At 38.5% G+C, this 20,484-nt stretch overlaps 2 protein-coding genes across 2 annotated transcripts; one reads left to right on the top strand and one right to left on the bottom strand.

Moving 5' to 3' along the window:
* Positions 1 to 4,723: 4,723 nt before the first annotated feature.
* LOC141793128 (melanocyte protein PMEL-like) lies at positions 4,724 to 11,903 on the bottom strand. The gene is made up of 12 exons (XM_074673541.1): positions 11,806 to 11,903; positions 10,375 to 10,470; positions 10,142 to 10,285; positions 9,384 to 9,524; positions 8,812 to 8,973; positions 8,422 to 8,706; positions 7,556 to 8,326; positions 7,345 to 7,461; positions 7,148 to 7,250; positions 6,357 to 6,562; positions 6,180 to 6,270; positions 4,724 to 5,038 (listed from the first exon to the last, which is right to left on the bottom strand). Exons 1-12 carry the CDS (start codon positions 11,867 to 11,869, stop codon positions 4,885 to 4,887), a joined length of 2,334 nt encoding a protein of 777 aa, XP_074529642.1. The 5' UTR covers positions 11,870 to 11,903; the 3' UTR covers positions 4,724 to 4,884.
* Positions 11,904 to 16,758: 4,855 nt separating this feature from the next.
* On the top strand, positions 16,759 to 20,431 carry cdk2 (cyclin dependent kinase 2). Its single transcript, XM_074673556.1, has 7 exons — positions 16,759 to 17,248; positions 17,802 to 17,879; positions 17,990 to 18,110; positions 18,214 to 18,384; positions 18,661 to 18,762; positions 18,852 to 19,055; positions 19,484 to 20,431. The coding sequence occupies exons 1-7, from the start codon at positions 17,133 to 17,135 to the stop codon at positions 19,586 to 19,588; spliced, it is 897 nt and encodes a 298-aa protein (XP_074529657.1). The 5' UTR covers positions 16,759 to 17,132; the 3' UTR covers positions 19,589 to 20,431.
* Positions 20,432 to 20,484: the final 53 nt, after the last annotated feature.

The raw sequence follows: 20,484 nt of genomic DNA, 5'->3' as shown, positions 1-20,484 counted from the left end.
CATCTGATCCTGTTTCCAAGTATTGAACTCCCAGCATGTGTATCATGTTTGACATTATTTCACTGATGGTGGAAAAAACTCAATCTCATGGGTTAATTTGGATCAAACCTACTGTATGAAAATGCATTCTTGGTCAGCCAATATGCTAGATTCACATTTGGCGCACGTTTCAAACAACAATTGGCTCTGAAAACTCTGCTGCATAAGAATCAACAACCACAGCTTTCATGTAATGTCAATCACAGCTGTAAATCTTCAAAGTCTGAATCTCAACAGAAACTGATGTCCTCACAAGAGGTTCAACTCCAAACAATTCACCAAAACACAGATGATATGAAAAGCGATATTTTGTTTTCCATATCTAAGATGACCAGTTTTCAGATAACTAATAATATAATTTCAAAATTTGTTAGTTATGGTTATGGAGTGATCTTTACTGCATCTTCAGGGCGAGACACGACCCCACAACAGTGAGGTTCAAATCTACCAGCTCATCATCTATTACCAAACTTATTACACAGCTACTTACACAGGACAATAATACAGTTTTAGACATCAAACATTCCTTTTTTATTATTTTTTTAATGGATTGAAAATAACTAATTGTTTATTCATTTAAGAACTAATTTCTTCAAAAATTAATTTGTCCAATTGTCAAAATATCATTTTAAACTTTGTATGAGCCACATTTTCCAAACAAATTTGAGTTTTTGTTTATTTTATTTTATTTTAAGCATTGTCATACAACTCTTTTTTTTTTTTTCAAATTGCCCATTGCTCTATCTGGGCATATAGAGACCTTTTTTATAACTAGTTATTTTCAAAGTTAGTAATTTTACAAGTTTTGCCCATTTAAGGGTATGGCTGACCTACTGAGTGGTTAAACATGGATTAGCAGTTAGTGAAGAGGCTAAAAGACCCGCCTTATCTCCACCTCTTTGCCTTATCCAAACTCAAACAAATAAAAAAGTTAGGACGAGGAAGCTTTTCCAATACGGCACCCACCAAGAGATATCTCTTTATCAGAAACAAATTGGCGAAAACATGGAAAGTACATCTAAGTATTTTACAGTCTAAATATGAATCCTATTTGAAGCTATTATCCTTAAGTATGCATTTACTTGATAATAATGAGCCCTAATGTCTGCAAATTCAGCAAGCAAAATTTTGCAACAAGTTTCTCGAAACGACATATAAGAAACTTTTTGTCTCAGAAGTCTTGTAAAATTTTTAAGTGTAATTTTTGTTTTCAAAATCTTGAAATAAGAATGGGTGTAAACCTGTCAGAGTAAAATAACAATTTCCATGAAACCTTGTTTTTTTGAGTGCAGGCTCTAGTCAATGGTCAGACACGATGCTCTTGTGGATGGTTCAAAAACTTTCATTTACAAATGGCAAATCTGCACATCAAAAGATGCAACCTCACTGCACAGATATGAGCTGTATGACTGTATTTGCAGACAGTATAATCACTGGATCATGACTGTCCCACTTCTGTTATGATGAGAACAGATGAAGGAAGCAGCGTCCTACTGTAGATCAGTTGCTAGGGAGTGGTGGCCAAAAGGGAGTAATTTGAAATCATCGGTGCCCTGGAGCTGCTCTGATGTTACAGCTTCAGGCACTGGGTCCTGGAAAGACTTGATTGGGTGTTTAAGTCTGACCTGGTTATAAAATAGTAATGGAGTCATGCTGGTTTACTGAGACTGAAACAGGTGGTGGAGATGCTGCATCGTTTTAAATGCTGCAGGCCTGTTTTTGAGCCACAGTCAGGTCTAAGATAGAGATCATTTGTGTTAAATGATGGCTCTGCTGCAGAGCTTGGGGTTGAACTTGGCTGCAGTGCAGGTCTGAAGTGAACAGGGCTGGAGGAACAACACTTAGTACATGTGACTCAGAGACATGTTAACGGTCCAGCATGATTTACTGCTGAGTTTGCTAATTACTGTAATGGAGCACTGCAGTGTTACAAGAGTCTGTCAGGGGATGTTTCAGATTAAATACTTCTTTGTGTAAATATAGACAAACACAAAGAAGCAAGGCATGCTTGAATTACACCTGTACAATCTTAATTCTTGCATCCTTAAAAAGTTTTGATAAAAAATCTTCCCAGTTTTTGCTCATTTTACTTCCCATTTCATAGCCTGGAGATGCAGACTGCTTTTTAATAGTGCAATAAAATATCACTTAAGAAAATGAAACAGCGTCATAGAACAACAGTTTTGCCTTTGAACTTTATGTCGTTTCAAAAATGCAACCTTTGTAATCCTATCGCTTCCTCTACTTCCCATCACTCCACATCCCTGTTTCTGCTGTGTCGGCTAGGCCATAGCTTCTTCCATTAAACATTTTGCTGCAGTGACGTCAGCCTTTTTTTTCCTGCACTGCAGTGAGTCATATGATGTACATGTTAGTGTCTGCAGCTCTGTTCGCTCTGTGCATTAAAGTATCCTGCGACATCTTGATAAATCATTGTAACTGTGCAGAGAGCTGGGCATGATGGCTGCAGTGTTTTTTTTTTTTTTTGCACGCTCAGCTGCAGTGTCTCAATAAGCATGCTTCTTTTGAAATATATCTTTATTTAATGCTTACAGGGGCCATGTTTAATGTTCATGATAGGTCTGTCTACAGCATTCACTTGCAGCCTTGGTTTGCCGCAGTCATCACTAACAGGTCATGTTTTTTTTGTTTTTTTTGTTGTTTTTTTTAACTCAAGTTCATAAAAAACACCTGAAGGCCACCCATCATGATTACTAATATCCAGTTCTTTAAGAACACCTTTCTTTTGACACACAGTGGTTCTAATATTTGTTCATTTAGAATCATCAATGAGCGCTTTCACAACAGCAAAATGTCTCAATAAAATACTGCCAGCATTTTGCACTGGCAATCTGTTTGATATGTGAACATATATGGTTCATAAATAATGATTATGTGGAATTAAGTGTGATAACACAGGAAAAAAAGATTGAAAACACTATTGAAAGGCTGTGTACTTTGGAAAGGAAATGCACCATACCACCTGCAAACTGTCAGTAATTATTACTTGAACTTCCAATTAGTGCAAACCAACATCAATTGGGCTCGGGCAAATTGATGGTCCTACAAAAAAGGTGTTTTTTCACTAAGCAGTTGAATACGACACACCTCGTGATGGGTAAAGGCAAAGAGCTCTCTGAAGACATTCGCAACCTGATTGTTGTTCAGCATCAGAATGGAACTGTTTACAGACTTATATCAAAGCACCTGAATATTCCAGTCAGCACCGTTGGGGCCATTATTCACAAGTGGAAGAAGCGCCACCTTACCATCAACAGGCCACGCACAGGAGCTCCTTGCAAGATTTCTGACCAGGGAGTCAGAAAGATAGTCAGAAGTGTACTCAACGAGCCAAGGACCACCCTGAGAGTGCTCCAGAAAGACTTGGAAGCAGCAGGTACAATTGTTACAGAGAAAACAATAGGCAATGCACTCCACCGCCATAGCAATCATGGACGCTCAGCCCGCAAGACTCCATTCCTCAAGAAAAGGCATGTTGAAGCTCGTTTAAAGTTTGCTAAACAGCGTCTTGACAAGCCTGTAGAATACTGGGAGAATGTTGTCTGGTCAGATGAGACCAAAATTGAACTTTTCGGCTGTCATACTACATACATAACATGTTTGGAAGAGAAATGGCTCTGCACATCAGCCAAAAAACACGATACCAACAGTGAAGCTTGGAGGTGGTAGCATCATGGCATGGGGTTGTTTCTCATCTCAAGGTATTAGCAAACTTCATATAATTGACGGAGCAATTAATGGAGCCATGTATGGGGAAATTCTTGACATGAATCTGCTGCCATCCACCAGGATGATGAAGATGAGACGTGGCTGGACCTTCCAGCAGGACAACGATCCAAAGCACACAGCAAAGTTGACTCTCAAATGGTTACAAAAAAAGAAAACCAATCTGTTAGAATGGCCTAGTCAATCACCTGACTTAAATCCAATTGAACATTTGTGGAAAGAACTAAAGAAAAGGGTTCACCAGAGGGCACCAAAGAATATTCAAGAATTAAAGACAATCTGTGCAGAGGAATGGTCCAAAATCACACCTGAACAGTGTGAGCGATTAGTTAAAACAAACAAGAAGCTTCTGGAAGCTGTCATTGCAAACAAAGGCTTCTCCACTAATTATTAGATAAGTCTCAGTTAGTGTGTTCAATACTTTTTTCCTGTGTTATCGTACTTAATTCCACATAATCATTATTTATGGACCTGAATGTCATGATTTTTTTTCATATGTGGATTATTGAGTGAATACCAATGTCTGGTAGAAATTTTGTTTGAATTGCATCTTTGGAAATAAATGTAATGAAAAAAAAGTTGACGCATTCAATACATATTTTCCCCTCTGTATGTATAGTGAGTGCACATGAAAGAAAAACAAAAGTGAGGGAAAGTAAAGCTACAAACCTGATTCTGATAGTTTCATTTTATTTTTTTGTCAGGGTAGCAAACATAACAACGCTCTATGATGTGAGTGATTAAAATACATTGTAAAGAAAGTGTATCAACATTAATTTTTCGAAGGGTTAATATGAATTGGCCACAAATATGATAATAACTCATGGCTTCTATCAACTATCAGTGCCAATTGATAAAAATATTGTAGTTCAAAATAAATATGTTCCTTTACAAACATTTCAAAGATTTTCATAACTCCTTTTTATTTCAGCGCATGTTGTTGTACAAGGAGCTGGTGCTTTTAGCATTGTTCACCTTAACGGTTCTGGATTCAAGCATTAACTGAGAGTAACAAATATTACAGTAAAAGTACGAGGTGTTAAAGCTGGTATTTTAGCCAATGTTGTGGGTGTTGAATGCACAAGCTGGTGATGATATTTAGACAACTCTCCCATGAAGAAGTGGACGACTTTCTCCTGCTGAATGTCGGCTCAACAAGTTCCACAACAACATTGGCACAGAAGTGACTCCTGAGCTGCCTCCATTATTGTAAGGGCTGTCCTCTCTGAGTGGCTGGTACTGCTTGAAACGTCTGAAACATGAATCACAGGGAAGTTAAATTCAGTGATTGCAAGAACACAAAACACTAAAATATGAAATAGACAATTATTTTAAATGAGCACATTATCTGTCATTACTGAACATTATGTTACACTGCACTTGTTGCATTACTTTACATAATCCTGTCCTGGTTACGTTGTGCTATACTGACTACATTACTGCATGTTGGGTTATCATGCATTGCACTATACAGCATTTCACTACTTTACATCAGCTACACCACATGACACTTCATTATGTTTTGTTATATTGTAAAATATAAAATATAAAGCATTTTGCAACATTATGCTACATAACAAAACAGCATTTTGCTATGTTTTAGTAGTTTAGATTACACAACATTAAATTACATAACACTTCTCTATGTTTCATTATGTTATATTACAACGCATTTTGCCATGTTACATTGCATTATGTAACATTTTGCCTGGTTACTTATCAAGCATTTTGCTATATTTATAGATAGTAATATTAATTGGCATGATGTAATATTAACATTCTGTAACCTCACACAACATTACATGTTACGCTGCGTTACGTTAGGCGGAATTATGTTAGACTGCATTACGCTGGGCTGCATTACATTATGTTATACTATGCCACAGTATGCTGCGCTTTGTTACTTTACACCATGTTACACTTTGTTACATTACCCTAAGCCACATTACGCTTTGTTACCTTTCATGGTGGTGTGTTAAATTTCATTATGCCTTTTTGCATTACACCACGTTTCGTTACACAGTTTTTTTCGCTTTGTTACACTACACTATTTTACTTTACACTATGTTATGTTACGCTATGTTATGTTGCGCTATGTTATGTTGCGCTATGTTATGTTGCGCTATGTTATGTTGCGCTATGTTATGTTACGCTATGTTATGTTACACTATGTTATGTTACACGATGTTATGCTACATTATGCTACACTATGTCACATTACGCTTTGTTACACCACACTATGTTCCGTTACCCTGTTATTTTACCCTATGTTATGCTACATTACACTTTATTGCATTACACTATGTTTCATAATGTAACTTTTGGCTTGTTTTTTTTTTTCTTTTGTATTTTTTGGCTCTAAATCAAAACAAGTTCATATAGTTTGAACTCACCTGTACATCAAACCCAAACAACAGACCACACATGCAAGAACCATCACCCCTAGGACTGTGACTGCAGTTCCTGCTGGGGAACCTGTGGTAGCTGAAATTGCATTATATTGCATTATGAATTAGACAAAGGCATAGATTGAGAATTTGGTGATATTAATACATCTCTCTTCCACCCACCTAGTGCTACGCTGACTCTAGCACTTGCTTCAGCAAAACTGACATCATTAGTCAAAGAGACATTGATACAAAACACTCCGGTGTCGTTGAAGAAAGAACGAAGGATCATTTGACAGTCTGGAGAGGGTCTGGCTTCGCTGCAGACTGTTTCCATCGGTGTTACACAGTCAGCATCTGAAATGACTGTGCACACCTCTCTTGGCAGACTAAAAAAGGAGAGCAGTTGATATATAAGTTATAAATGATACCAACAGATCAGAATCAATACACATATCATGCTCGGCTGAAAGCAGTAACTAAATCTCTCCCACCTGTTTGTATTTGACACAAGTGGAAACCTATTGGTTTCCATTTTTGGAAGTGTTCGATTGGCTGAGTTCACTGAGCACTGCATCAGTAGCAGCTGGAGCAGGTCTTTATTTGTTTATTCTCAGCTGATATATATATATATATATATATATATATATAATTTTTTTTTTGTTGCAGATAATGTGCGCTATTAATAAGAGCTTACTGTTCGTTAATAGGCACAGATTCCTCTGCTGCCATCTGTCGGTTGGTGGTGTGTAAAATATGTAGGGTGCATATTCTCTGTGCCCCAAAAAGATCAAAGAGGAGCGAGTGTTTGAGTACAAGCAACAACAAGCCTCAGTGAAGGTCCAATGAGCTCTAAAAACAAAAATTGTGTTTAACTGGAAACTTTAGACTCATAGAGCACTTTCAATCAATGTTTTATTGGGGAGTTTAGAACTTAGCATCCTGTTTGATTTTAATTGATTGATGTTGCTCACCTTCCCTGACAGATGACAGTGACGTCCACAGCATTCTGATCCAACTCCGTCGCTAATGACAAAACGCCAGACATCTGTACAATCTCTACACTTTCAATTGCCTCTGCAAAATATAAAGAGACAGAGACACTGATTTACATTGAGTAAAATATTAAACATGAATATTTAAAATGACTACTCAAACTCTACTGACTTACGGACAACATCCAAGGAGGTGGCGATGGAGCCATAACGGTAGATGTTGCAGTCAGCTATTAGATCTTCAACATCTCTCTTTGCCACAACAAGAGCAACCTGTGCTGGATCTGCATCAACTGTTTTTGGGAAAAAAAACAGGAGAACATTTTTACCAAAATCTAGATCACCAGAAAAAATGTTGACATATCTCATTGAAGGAGTAATGCACACCTGTTGGAGCAACTACAGTGGCTGCAACTGCATTCTCTGCAGCCACCACCTCAGCATCAGCAACAGCCGCTGTGTCCTCTACCACATCTGTGGCTGGAGTGACAACAGTAACGATGATTTCTTCCTCAGGGACTTCTGTTTCCTCCTGGACAATCTCTGCAGCTTCTTCAACATTGGTGACACCGGGAACAACAGTTGCCTCTTGTTCTGTGGCTTCTGTGGCAACAGGAGCAACAGTGACAACAGCAACAGCCTCAACAGCATCCTCAACTCCCTCTGCAGCAGGCGCAACAGTGACAACTGCAGCAATCTCAATGGCACCGTCTTCTGCCTCTGCAACAGGAACAACAGCAGCATCATTGGCAATCACTGGTGCAACTTCTTCAGCTGCAGCTGTAGCCACTGCGGGTTCAACTGGAGCAGCAGTGGCAGCGTTGGCCACCTCAACCACTGCCGCCGCTGCATCTGTAGCAGCAACTGCAACATCTGCTCCTGCAGCAGGGGCAGCGGTGTTGGTGAGATCTTGCTCCTCTGGAACAACAGCTGCATTGACTTCAGGAGCTACTGAAGCAACAGCTTCTGCATCTGACTCTCCTGCGTCTTCTGTTTCTTGGCCTGCTGCAGGCGGCTGCAAGGAGGCAGCCAGTGGAGGGGCGTCAGAATCAGGGAGATCTTGAGCCATGTCTCCCCCATCAGCTGGCGCAGTCGGGATAGCTGCCACGGTGGGGGAAACCACAACTTCTGAGGCAGCTGAGGAGCCCATTGGAGCAACTGAAAAAAAATTTAAAACAGCTGAGCACACTGACATCCTGAGGGAATATTTTTTGGTGTAAAAGTTGTGAAAAGCAGGGCTAACATAAGCTCACCAACAGTTGGACTTCCACAGGTTTGGGGGATAGTTGCCATCAGGACCACTTGAGGTTTGAACGTCCCTGCATCAAGGTATGTGTGAGTGACTGAGAGCTCTCTAGAGATCAGGGTACCACTGCTGTCACCAAAGTCCCAGCTGAAGCTGATGTCGGCGTCATCGAGATACTGGCTGGGATCGTGAATCTTTACGTTGAATGAGATGGCTTTCTTCTGAATGAAACTCTGGTCCTCCTGGTTCACGTCATTCACTTGGGTGAGTGACATGGTGAAGGGAACTTGATCTGAAGATGAAGAAGATGTAGACATGTGAATTTGAGGGTTTTGAAAGAAACAAAGGCCATCAGAGAATTTTCCTTGAACTTGACCAGATATCATTGATGAGTTACCTGTGATTGTGAAGACAGTGGAGGCGTAGCCGAGAGGGATGAACTTGTCTTTGCTGCGGCAGTGATAGATGACAACCTCCATGTTGTAGGAGCCCAAGGGATTGTCACGTGTGTTTAGAGTGAGGGAGGAGGACGGCCCATCTGCAACCTGCCAGTAGCGCCCTGGAATAGAGAAACAATGGGCTTATTAGCGTTTGTTGCAACAGATGGTGATGTTAATCTTTGAAGCAAGTAGTATCCTCATGACTGAGGCCAGTTGTGACGTATCCCCATGATTCCAGAAGAATGAAAGCTGAAAGGACACAGCGACCACCTTATAATCAATGAAGTCCCATAATATGCCCAGTATGGTGCTAAATTAAACTGTACTGGAAAGCAGAAGCTTTTTTTGTATTTTGTACTCCTCCTCATAACCTAAACAAATAAAAGAGTCACATCTGTATTACAACAATCAACAGGTTTTTAAGGACATACCTCGGCCAAAGTAGACTATTACTTCAGTATGTTATTTACAGTTAAGGCCCATCCTTATGTCAAAAACAGACCAACTAGCGATGATAAAATATATTTACCCCATGCTTTCCACACATAAACATAGCGGTTCTTCTTGTCTTTGCCCTTATGAAATGCTGCACCATTTGGGAAAACTCCAGTCCAGTCGTGGTCATGGTCATTGTCAGGATACACAGGCTGACCTTTGTGATAGTTCTTTCCTGTAACCACACAGTCACAGTAAAAGCATTAACAAAATTACACTGTGAAATGTCATTAAAAGGCACATAAAATCATTACCAGTGTTTATAAAAGCTCCTGTGAGGAGTTTTCTGTTTGTGCAGATTTTGGCACGCTTTGCAAAGTGATGCCTCTCCTGCTACAGATCTTCTTCTTCTTCTTCTTGTTTTTTTTTGACAAAAATTCTCACCTGCTTTCTTTTCACAGCTTAATGTATCACTCATTGCATATAATTGCATGGAGAAAAGTAAGAATGGCTGTTTCTGTTTCTGCAGCTTGCTGTTTGTCATCCAGTCCAGCACCTTCCTACTTGCAGTGGTCACAGGCATTACCAATGAGAACCTGTCTGTCATTGATGGTAAAGAGGTATTACTGTTAACACAGCCTTTTCCATACCGCGGACAGCTTCTCACTGAGGCTTTCACAGAAGAATGTGTAATGTGAATAATTTAAAGCTTTTATTTTTAAACCATTGTCTTTAAATCCTAATTCTAAAAAAAATAAATAAACTGTTTTAGTTTGTTTTCTGTACTTTAATGAAGTTAGATTAAATCACAACAAAACATGTGGCTCAGTGTCGCCAAAAAAGTCACCTTACCGTCAACAGTGCAGTTTTGTGCCCAGACCACCTGCCCATTGGAGAGAGTCTGGTTATGTGGGAAGTTGAGGTTGATAGTGAAGGTTGCTTTTGCTCCAGTCAGAGTGGGCGAATCATTTTTTAAATCAAAAGTCACTTCACCACCTGTAGAGTATGAAAAACATTGTCATAAAGTCATTTGGATACAACTGGAATTGAGAATTGTACATAGTTCACAGATCAGTGAGTCTCACCGGTCCATGCGCTCTTGAACCTCTGGTCACCATCTTTCCAGAACGGATACATGCGTGTGTTCCATGAGCGGTAACGTGTGAACTCATATTTAGGCTCTGGAAAATTGTGAATCAAATTTTTAGGAATGGGAAAAAATAGACTATTTTTTTCTTATGACATCAAGCAGCCCAACTAACACAAGAAAGGACGGGAGCAACGGTCCCAAAACATGGGTGAGACTTCTCAATTATATCAGCATATTATCTTATGCTTTATGTAAAAATGTTTGCTTTACATAAAGCATGTGTTAATGTGTTTGTAAATAGAATGAAGAGTTTTTTTCAGCTTTCCATGATAAGAAAGCAAATTTGAGTTTAATTACAGGTATTTGTGTAGAACAGAGCAGGTGAGTGTTTTTCGGGTTGCTGAGGGGTGAGAGGACTGTCGGGGTTCTTGGCGGTGGGAGTCACACGATCTGCATCCCCCCTCCCAATCCCTTTCATGTGACTATCAGCTGAGCTGCAGCATCAGTAATCCCAGTGAGAGGAATGAAGGATCCCAGGCACTGACTCACAGGGTGGGTTTTTTTTTTTTCTCAGCTAGTGATGCGTGTGTGTGTGTGTGTGTGTGTGTGTGTGTGTGTGTGTGTGTGTGTGTGTGTGTGTGTGTGTGTGTGTGTGTGTGTGTGTGTGTGTGTGTGTGTGTGTGTGTGTGATTACACAAAAACACCCACACAATAATATAATGTCCATTTTCAAATGTCTTAGCATGAGGAAAAGTTATTCTAAGTTATTGTTAGGCTTTACATAATCTGGATAATGTCACTCTGATTGGCATACAGCCATGAATGAAAATTGTTAAAAGAGACAGTGTGATTGTGGAAAAATGTGTGTATACCTTCTCTTCTTCTCTTAAACAGAGCGCAGAGTGTGTGAGCATGAAATGAGCGTAAAATCACTCACCATCTCAATTCGTGGCCCTTAACAAGATAAGATAACTAAAGGATTCAGCGTGTAATTGAAGGAAAAGCAGAAATGTGTCATTTTCATCAGTTATAATCAGCAACCTGCCCTGTAGCTTAACTGTTTTATAAAAGTGTTACATCACACACAGAAAAAGCCACTTTAAAAAGTGGTTCAGACCCATATTTAGCTTTTAATCTTTGTTTACTTCAAACTTTACAAAATAACTGGGCTAATGATCAAGGTAAGTCCACTTTAACCTTTTGTAGTCTCTCTCACTTTGGTTTCTTTTTTTACTCCCAGAGGGTGATTGAAGGCGAGCAAATCATTTTGTGAAACACAGTTTCTTGAAACTTCACAACTTTTTTAAAATCCTAAGACCTGGTGTTCGAACTTACAAGGCTCTTTGTATTGTCCTACACAGATCACGTCAAAAACAATTGTTTTGTCTGATTTTCTGCTTCAGAAAGAGATGGTAAAAGCACTTACTTGAGCCACTTGCAGATGCATATGCAAAAGTCAGAACCAGCAGCCCCAGTGCCAGCGTCCTCATTCTGTCTGTGTGTTGTCTTCTCTCTGAGCCCTGATCCTCACCTTGACTAAAAAAAACCCAACACTCCCAGAGAGACTTGACTAAAGTCTCCCCTCTTACTATAAGAGGGGTTTGAACATGAATTACCATAAAGTTTCTCTGGCTTCTGACATCACTGGGAGTCTGCAAACCGGCACCGCCCCCTCTGTTACATTGTTAGGGCAGAGAGGCCTGTTAACTCAACACATTGTTGTGCCTACTCTGAGCTTTGGCTCAAGGTTTAACTTCTACTCATTCTTAAATTACAGAGCTCACTGTGATTTTATTCCAAGTGTATTTTTTATATCTTAACTATGACATTTAATTTTTCTCTGATTCTGATTCCACACACCATAAATTCAACATCTTCAATGAAGCAATGAGGGATGCGTGCTCTAACTTCAAAGGCCTCAAAAGTCTTGTAGTGAAAAGCATGTTAATAATTCAAGTGAGCTCATCTGAGGGAACAGACATCCCTCAAGCGGGGTAATATTTTCTAAGTGCATTTCCAGAAAATCAATGGTTCCTTTCTGCATGGTGTAAATGAAAATGTACTTGATGCCTGCTTAAGGTCAGAAAGAGAGGGAGAGCGCGCAGTGAGAACTTTGAGCAAAGCTCCTGCTATGCCAGCCTTTGACGTATGACCTTAGAGCTATGAGTGCATGGCCGTCACAAGATGAGTGTGTGGCCAGCAAATCAATAGCATCCCTTCATTTCCCCTTCTCCCCTTCCTGTGTTTCCTGCTGTCCACCTCAGGCTGCTGCAGCTCCAGGAATCTGCAGACACACCCGTGCTCCTTTTATAAGACATATACCCTCCTTTATGATCATAAAGTTACACTCCGATCAGGAGAGGAAGTCATACACAGAAAATGACTGACTGAAAGGGATTTGCTACAAAAAAATATTTAATTAATTGATTGAAATACCCTGCAATCTATTTCCCTGTATGTATTAAAAATAAAATGTTTTCCTATACTCCCCACAAATGGCTTTTTCTTACGTTGCTCTGTTATTTCCATCACAAAAAGAACCAAAACTCATTAAATGAAGCACCCCAGATTTGACATCTTCGAGTCAGAAAGAAGAAATCAATAAATTCTGTAACAAGATATCAGTGACACATCACTATGAATTATTTAGGTTGTACAGATTGCCTTAGTTCATTTCCCAGGTTGCTGAAAAAGGAAAAGTATTTATGTGAAAGACACTAAGACCGCAACTACCTGCACTGTAAATGTGGTATTATATGAAAGTAGTCACCTAAATTTAGAGGTTTTAGTAACAGTGGTTTCCTGAGGCTGAATCTAACATCCAATTTTTTTTAATAAATCAACAAAATGAGTTACAGAAACTTCAAGAAAGATATAAACTGTAGTGATGTCAACTTTAAGAGTCATATTCATTAACTTAAGAGTTAACAAATATAAACATCCTGTGCAAATCTAAATCTACAGTTCTACAGTTTCATTGAGCAGATTTCATTCAAATCCTTTCAGCCGAATCAGACATCAACAATGGTATCAAAAAAGTGAATATCTAAATTGATGGTTTTGTTTACTTTTTTTTTTTTTAATTGAAAGGCAGTATTAGATTTTCCTATTTTTTTTCCACAACCAACTTAAAAGTATCACATAAGCTTTAAAGCAAAACATGTGAAGAGTAATGAACAGGTTTTAGTCTTTCTTTTTCGCTGAATACAAACAAAAAGTACAAAAAAATAAACAAAAAGGACAAAATTAAACAGTAAGGGGACAAACTATAGGGAGAGACTATGGGGCACAATTTCAGGAATATCCTCAATACTAAAATCAATCAAGATCTCACTGCAATCTAATAAGACTAAAAACTGTGGATAAAACTTTTTCTATCAATAACTTTGCTCCATTCTTAACTATGTTTTTCTGTTCACAGAGTCTTTGTGCGTCCTGTTACAACAGTGTGGCTGTTTTTTCCACTCATATTGTCTCATGCCTGGGAGACTGTTTAGACGGCATCACATGTGACCCCTCATGTGCTCAAGCAGAGTTCAGGAGGAAACAAATCCTTCCCAGAGAGCACCTGACCTAACATACCACAAATAGTTAACCATGAGCTTCTTTTCTTTTAAGCTTCAATATAGTGTATCTTTATGTTACCACTGGTCCTGAGTTTACAGAAGGAGAATATCCCTTGAAACAATACAGTCTCCAAACAAGTACCAGAAGAGATGGAAGTATTGTTAACAGATGAAAGATACAAAACAAAAGTTGGAAACTAAAAGCTGGTCCACACAGCTTTTTGTGTAGCCAACATGACAGTGTAGGAGAAATAAGTTTGAAGAATAGCGGTTCAGAAAATGAACAAATGAATAAATAGACCAAAAAGTAAAGTACGTGTTGAGTACATCTCAAGTGTGTGATTTAGAATTTAAGATAGATAAATATTTCAAGGTTTCATTGAAGTTCCCACCTCAGAGGGGAGAAAACTACTTTTTTAACAAATATTGTAGGTGCATTGAATAACTTCTTATTGAAACATTTCATTGATTCGCCACCTGCATTGGTCTTTAATGACATTTCCAAAATGTAGTAGTTATATTTACTGGGCTGTGTGACTGCAGAACAGGGATCAAAGGGGAGCTAGACTGTCATATCATTTGCACATGATAATTGGTTTGGCCAGTTTGAACTATTGTAGTAAACTGTCTATTCAACAAGGGCAGTGCAAGAACAAACAATTATACTTTTAGTGTCTTCATCTTTCATTATTTTGTCTTATGTAACTCAGACATTTATTCATTCGCAACCCTGATTCTTTGTATTTTACCTGTCTGTTGGTTTGAGGTTTTCCTACAAACCCCGGTATTAAAACTTCCTGAGCATTTACCCAGCAGAAATGGCTTACACTCAAACATTGCCAAAACTTTCTGTCATACTGATTTTAATTGGGATTTTTAATCCTCTAAGAAGCAACAGATTTCAAGATTAAAAATGGTTCATTACAGATTATTTTAAATCTGTGATTAGATCTGAGCCACAGTTTTTACTGGACCTCCTTTAGTCGCCCTATGCAATGCACTATTCATGTGAATAAAAAATAAATACTGAATTCTCCACAAAATAAAAAATGTCTCCAACGGCAAACATTAACCCTGAAGTACTTAATATAATATTTTTGTTGTAGAAACTGTGTTGCTGAGTAAAGCTCAGTTGCTATAGAGACCATGCTTTTTCGTTAGCGCTAATGGTTGTAAACTTGTAAAACTCGGGTGGTCAGTTTACCTTCATTGTGCTAAAGAGGCAAAAGTGTAAAACTTTCCAAATCAGGTTTATCGAGGAAGAAATTAACAGAAAATTGATTTTAATAATCCTTTATATTACAAGGACTGGATGGACAAAAATATTTGGTGTATTATGGACTTGATGGACTCAAATGGAAACATGCTTTCATATAATGACTTTAGCATGAAGTGGAACCTTTTTTGTTATCCAAAACTGTTTTTTTTTTGTCTAGCAAATGCTATTCCAAAACCTTTCTTGCTATTAGCTAAAGAGGTGATTATTCACTCCAACTCAATATGCAGATTACCAAGTTTTCTTATAGGTGATTTACTTTTTTTGACAAAAAATGTAATAACAAGTTCATTAGACAAACAATAACTGATGAGCTTTATTCAAAACAGTACAGTAGAACCCAAGATCTTAAAGATTACGACTCAGTTAAGGTTAAAAAGTTAAGAACAGAATATTTAAAGTATGCCATACTTCCAAAATCCAAGGAAATTCATTTTAAAGTTATCAACAACATATATCCTTCAAGTGAATTTTTAAGACTAAGATTTAATTTTGACAGAAACGAATATATCTTTTGTAAAAATGAAGTGGAAACCACATGCCATATTTTTATGAATGTAAATGTGTTCGAAACTTTTGGTCCCAGATCCAGCTATGGTTGGAGAGAAAGAATATACCAATTAAATTAGAATCACATGTAGATATTTTATATGGAATGGTTTTGGAAAACAGATCAGACAACTTGCTGGTTAATGTAATCCTTATACTGGCAAAACATTACATACATAACTCTAAATTTTTCAAGTGCCCACCTGCATTTAAAGGTTTCATTTATGAGTTTAAAATGTATTATAAATCTATAAAACTTATGAAATCGACAAATGCAAAAGAGTTTCTAGATCAAATACAAACTTATAATTTAATTGACCCTTGACCCTGAATCAAATAATGTATTTTTTTCTCTATTTATTTATTTCTTTATTGACTATACACGGTTCTGTATAATGTTGTTTAATGTTACCTTTCCTACTCAACCGAATGTTCACAGTGTGATTGGATATGATCTGTTATATGCCTTACAGTTTGTAACTAAAAATATATCAATTAAAAAAAAAATGTAATAAGCAGCTCGGGCACCATTCAGACTTTCCGCCACTAGAGTGAGCCACTCTGCAACCCCCTTATATTCTGTCCAGTAAGATACACATTTTAATATAGCGTCTTTTTTTTAGGTCTTATCAATAACGCAGCTTGTACTTGTGTTTTTTTTTCGTTTAAAGAGTCTAAATAAAAAATCTAAAATAAAATCTAAAATAAAAGTTTTTTTTCCTCAATATTGCTTCCGGCTACGTTGTAATGACGTACAATAAGAGGTTTTGGGTATGCTCGTTATACTATTCCTATCATCCCGAAAACGTACGACCCCATCTTAGCACTTGCAAGTATTGGCGTTTTAAGAGAATGAATGACGTTATTTACGTATAATTTTACGAAATGTTATGGGACAATCTCCCTAGTGGCTGCTGTCTTAAGGAAAACTTCTGCAGCGGTTATTCAAAAATTTGAAATCAGTATCCGGTTACGGCCCTCCCTGTGTGCCCTGAACACAAAACGAACGCTCCTGTACGAACGCGGGAAATGCCGCTCAGTCAGTTGAGTGTTTTCACAGAGTAGCCGCCACGCTAATCTACCTATTCTTAGGCATTATCTTTACTAAGTATTCTAAGTGGCCTGGTCCTACGGTGTTCTACTGTATGGTTCTGACTTTAGACAGCTTTTCATCATCTTTCCGCCCGTCTCTGTTAAGTCTGGACCGCCTGTACGGGACCGAGCGAGCCGTTATTATATGTCGGTCTTCGCGCTGCTCGTTTGTGCCTGTAGCCACCGAGCAGCCTTTAGCTCTCACACAAAGGGGCAAAGCTCTGCAACCAGACAAATAACAGAAAAACTCCCTCTGTCTTTACCCTGAACATGGATACTTTCCAGAAAGTGGAAAAGATAGGCGAAGGAACGTATGGAGTGGTCTACAAAGCCAAGAACAAAGTCACCGGAGAAACTGTTGCTCTAAAGAAAATCAGACTAGACACGTAAGTCAACATCCAGTGTTTTTATACGGAGACATAAATAGGTCAACAAGATACAGAAGGCTAGATGATGAATTTTGCTTTAAATAAGTAGTACTTAAACCATTCTTTTGGCCTTTCGAGTTTTGACACCGAAACAATGTTTTCACACAACTAAATGTGAAATCTAAGGCATTTTATTTTACTAACAAAACTTCGACAAGACACAGATAAATCCCTGCAAGTTAAAGCGTTTTGGTAGCTTTTACAGACTTGACTGCAGTTATAATTACATACAATAATATGCCTGGCATTTACTGAACTTTGCACTGGCACTAATGTAATGATGTTACTCTGAATTTATGGGCTCATTAGACCTGCAAACTGAAGCTTATAAACTGCACTTATTTCTTCTTTCATTTTTTTCTTTTAATTTGCTGAGTGGAACTATGCAAGAAAATGAGTCATTATTGCAAGATAATGATAAACTGGGAAATATTTTGCAGTTATTCACCAAGCTAAAACAAATGTCAATAAGCATGAACACCAACGTTTATTTTCTGTATCTTCTCTGTAGGGAAACAGAGGGAGTACCAAGTACTGCCATCCGAGAGATTTCACTACTCAAAGAACTCAGTCACCCAAACATCGTCAAGTAAGTTTGTGATGCTATCGGCTGAATCATGCTTCTAAAATTTCTGTTTTGTTTGTTGCAGTGTTTTTTAAAAAGCTAATCTTCCTCCCTTTGCCTGTCGGTTGTTTCAGACTGCGAGATGTCATCCACACAGAGAACAAGCTGTACCTTGTTTTTGAGTTCCTTCATCAAGATCTCAAAAAGTTCATGGACTCATCCTCAGTCACTGGTATACCGCTGCCTTTGGTTAAGGTACACCTCACCAAGATTCACAAAGAAGTTCTTCCTTCATCAACGAATGAATAGATTAACAGTTTCAGAGTTGGCTTACCTGGGTGTTTGTTTGTGTTGTTAGAGCTATCTCTTCCAGCTCCTGCAAGGCCTGGCCTTCTGCCACTCTCACAGGGTTCTTCATCGAGACCTGAAGCCCCAAAACCTCCTCATCAATGCCCAGGGCGAGATCAAGCTTGCAGACTTTGGTTTGGCAAGAGCTTTTGGGGTTCCTGTCCGCCCATACACACATGAGGTAAGTAAGAAGCTACCCTGTTTATCCAGAAAATAAATCTATCCCTATTCATGAAGTAAGTCTGTTTTGAGGTGTGTCTTCTTTACTGTAATGGGTAATGAGGTGCTCTTCGTTAAGGCACAACTGACTAATCATAAAATGATAGCATTTTGTAGTCAAAATCACATGATTTTCAAATTGCTTTTCACTATAACACTGTTTGATAATGTTTTTGTGGATACTTAGATTTTTTTCTTTAGAAATAATATTTTCTTCTCACTTTGTGATATTCCCCAGGTGGTTACACTTTGGTACAGAGCACCAGAGATTCTTCTGGGCTGCAAGTATTACTCCACCGCAGTCGATATCTGGAGTCTGGGGTGCATCTTTGCTGAAATGGTAATTATCTGTCGCTCTGTTGTTTCTGAACATTATGCATAATAGATAAATCACAAACCTCTAACCTCTTACTGCTCTCTGTTCCTCAGATCACCAGGCGAGCCTTATTCCCTGGCGACTCTGAGATTGATCAGCTATTCCGAATCTTCCGCACCCTGGGTACACCGGATGAGACTGTCTGGCCAGGAGTCACATCGATGCCTGACTACAAACCGTCTTTCCCAAAGTGGGCCCTTCAGGATTTGTCCAAAGTGGTGCCTCTTCTTGATGAGGATGGAAGAGAGCTGCTCGGGGTGAGAACATCTTTCACGTGTTTATTTGTTTATTCAGCATTAATGATATTATGGGCAGTCCCTGTTGGTATGGTTCATTTTTTCTATATTGTCTTCAATAACTGCAGCAGAGGGAAACTGGAAAGGAGAAAAAGCAGATTGAGCTACAATACAAACTACAGATTTGTAGCCACATGTGATAATTGCTGTATGATTGGCACAACATGTGTCAGCTCCAACTTCACACAATGTTCGCTATAGTCTCTTGTTCTCAAGCGGGCAGAAAATAACAGAATACAGACAATCTGACTCACAAACATGTAGTTTCACACGTCACAACTCAAAACCATAGTCATCACAGAAGGATGAACCAGGCCACATGGATTCAACCTGCAGTTTTCTCTGTTGTTTTACATGATACAGATTAATTGACCCCTGTACTTTTGCAGGAAATGCTGAAATATGACCCAAACAAAAGGTTATCAGCCAAAAACGCCCTTGTGCATCGATTCTTCCGAGACGTCACCATGCCCCTTCCTCATCTGAGACTCTGAGTTGAAGCTATCAGGCCATTTTTATGGCATCTATGTTCAAGCAATAAAGACCTCTTCACCTTGTGATGTCTGTGCTGAAGAGAACAGAAAATTTGGACTCTACAGTATGTCCGGTCCTGTGAATCTTATTTGTTCATTCCCAAAACCAGCATTCTAAACCACAGGTGTCCTCAGAGTTTGATGTGTTCCTCAGCTGCAATGTTATTATATATGAAAATGTTTTATAACTGTGATTTTCAATATCATTTTCATGTTTATGTTCTACTGCTGTTTGTAAAGATTAATTGGGATTGTCCTGCGACAGGGTGCAGGTTAGAAAGAGACTTTTAGTTCAGTTTTAGGCCATAAAATCCCCTACTTAAAAGCAGGGTGGCTTCAGGATTTCCAGATTGAAATAGTAATGTTTTTAGAGTTCAGTATGGTTGAAGAAGTTTGTGGGATAGTGCAAATCATTAGTGTTGTGCTTTGTCAGACTGTGCAGCAGCTGCAGAAGACTCTCCCTGTACGAGCTGTCACACATCTACTGCCAGGTGTGAGACGAGTTTGGGCTAAAACACCAGCAGACCAAAGGGATGCTCTTTTCAGTTCATTCTCTCAGTTAGATTTAAAGTGAAGGTCCGAAGAACCCTGGAAGGACCTAGAAGAATTTTAAATCAGCACCTTTTGTTTATTACACAGAACTTTTTAAATTCTTCAGGTTTTCTGTCAGGATGACTCAGCGAACTGATGTTCTCAGATTTGTACATAGTTATTTACAAATATTCCCTGTTGTAATTCAGATTTTACAGAATTCAATTTGCTTTGCATCTTTCTTACTCCAGATTTTATTCTAACCTAATGAACCTTTAACTGATATTGTTTATTTTACAGTTTGAAAAAATAAACCTGTTTTAATA

This window comes from Halichoeres trimaculatus, unplaced genomic scaffold (assembly GCF_033239565.1).
Source record: "Halichoeres trimaculatus isolate MK-OKI-2021-1 unplaced genomic scaffold, fHalTri1.1 fHalTri1_scaffold_1, whole genome shotgun sequence".
NCBI classification, from domain to species: Eukaryota; Metazoa; Chordata; class Actinopteri; order Labriformes; family Labridae; genus Halichoeres; species Halichoeres trimaculatus.
Note: the sequence above shows the minus strand (reverse complement) of the source record. Positions and strands in the feature narration are given on the sequence as shown.

What these genes read in the sequence shown, in the direction of transcription:
- LOC141793128 (XM_074673541.1), bottom strand. Translation starts at nt 11,869, where the DNA reads ATGAGGACGCTGGCACTGGGGCTGCTGGTTCTGACTTTTGCATATGCA. An exon ending in TGCATCTGCAAGTGGCTCAA is followed by an intron (nt 10,471 to 11,805) that starts GTAAGTGCTTTT and finishes ACAATTTTCCAG; the next exon opens with AGCCTAAATATGAGTTCACA. An exon ending in CACTGTAGTTGCTCCAACAG is followed by an intron (nt 7,462 to 7,555) that starts GTGTGCATTACT and finishes TCCCAAAAACAG; the next exon opens with TTGATGCAGATCCAGCACAG.
- cdk2 (XM_074673556.1), top strand. Translation starts at nt 17,133, where the DNA reads ATGGATACTTTCCAGAAAGTGGAAAAGATAGGCGAAGGAACGTATGGA. An exon ending in TCCGCCCATACACACATGAG is followed by an intron (nt 18,385 to 18,660) that starts GTAAGTAAGAAG and finishes GATATTCCCCAG; the next exon opens with GTGGTTACACTTTGGTACAG. An exon ending in ATGGAAGAGAGCTGCTCGGG is followed by an intron (nt 19,056 to 19,483) that starts GTGAGAACATCT and finishes GTACTTTTGCAG; the next exon opens with GAAATGCTGAAATATGACCC.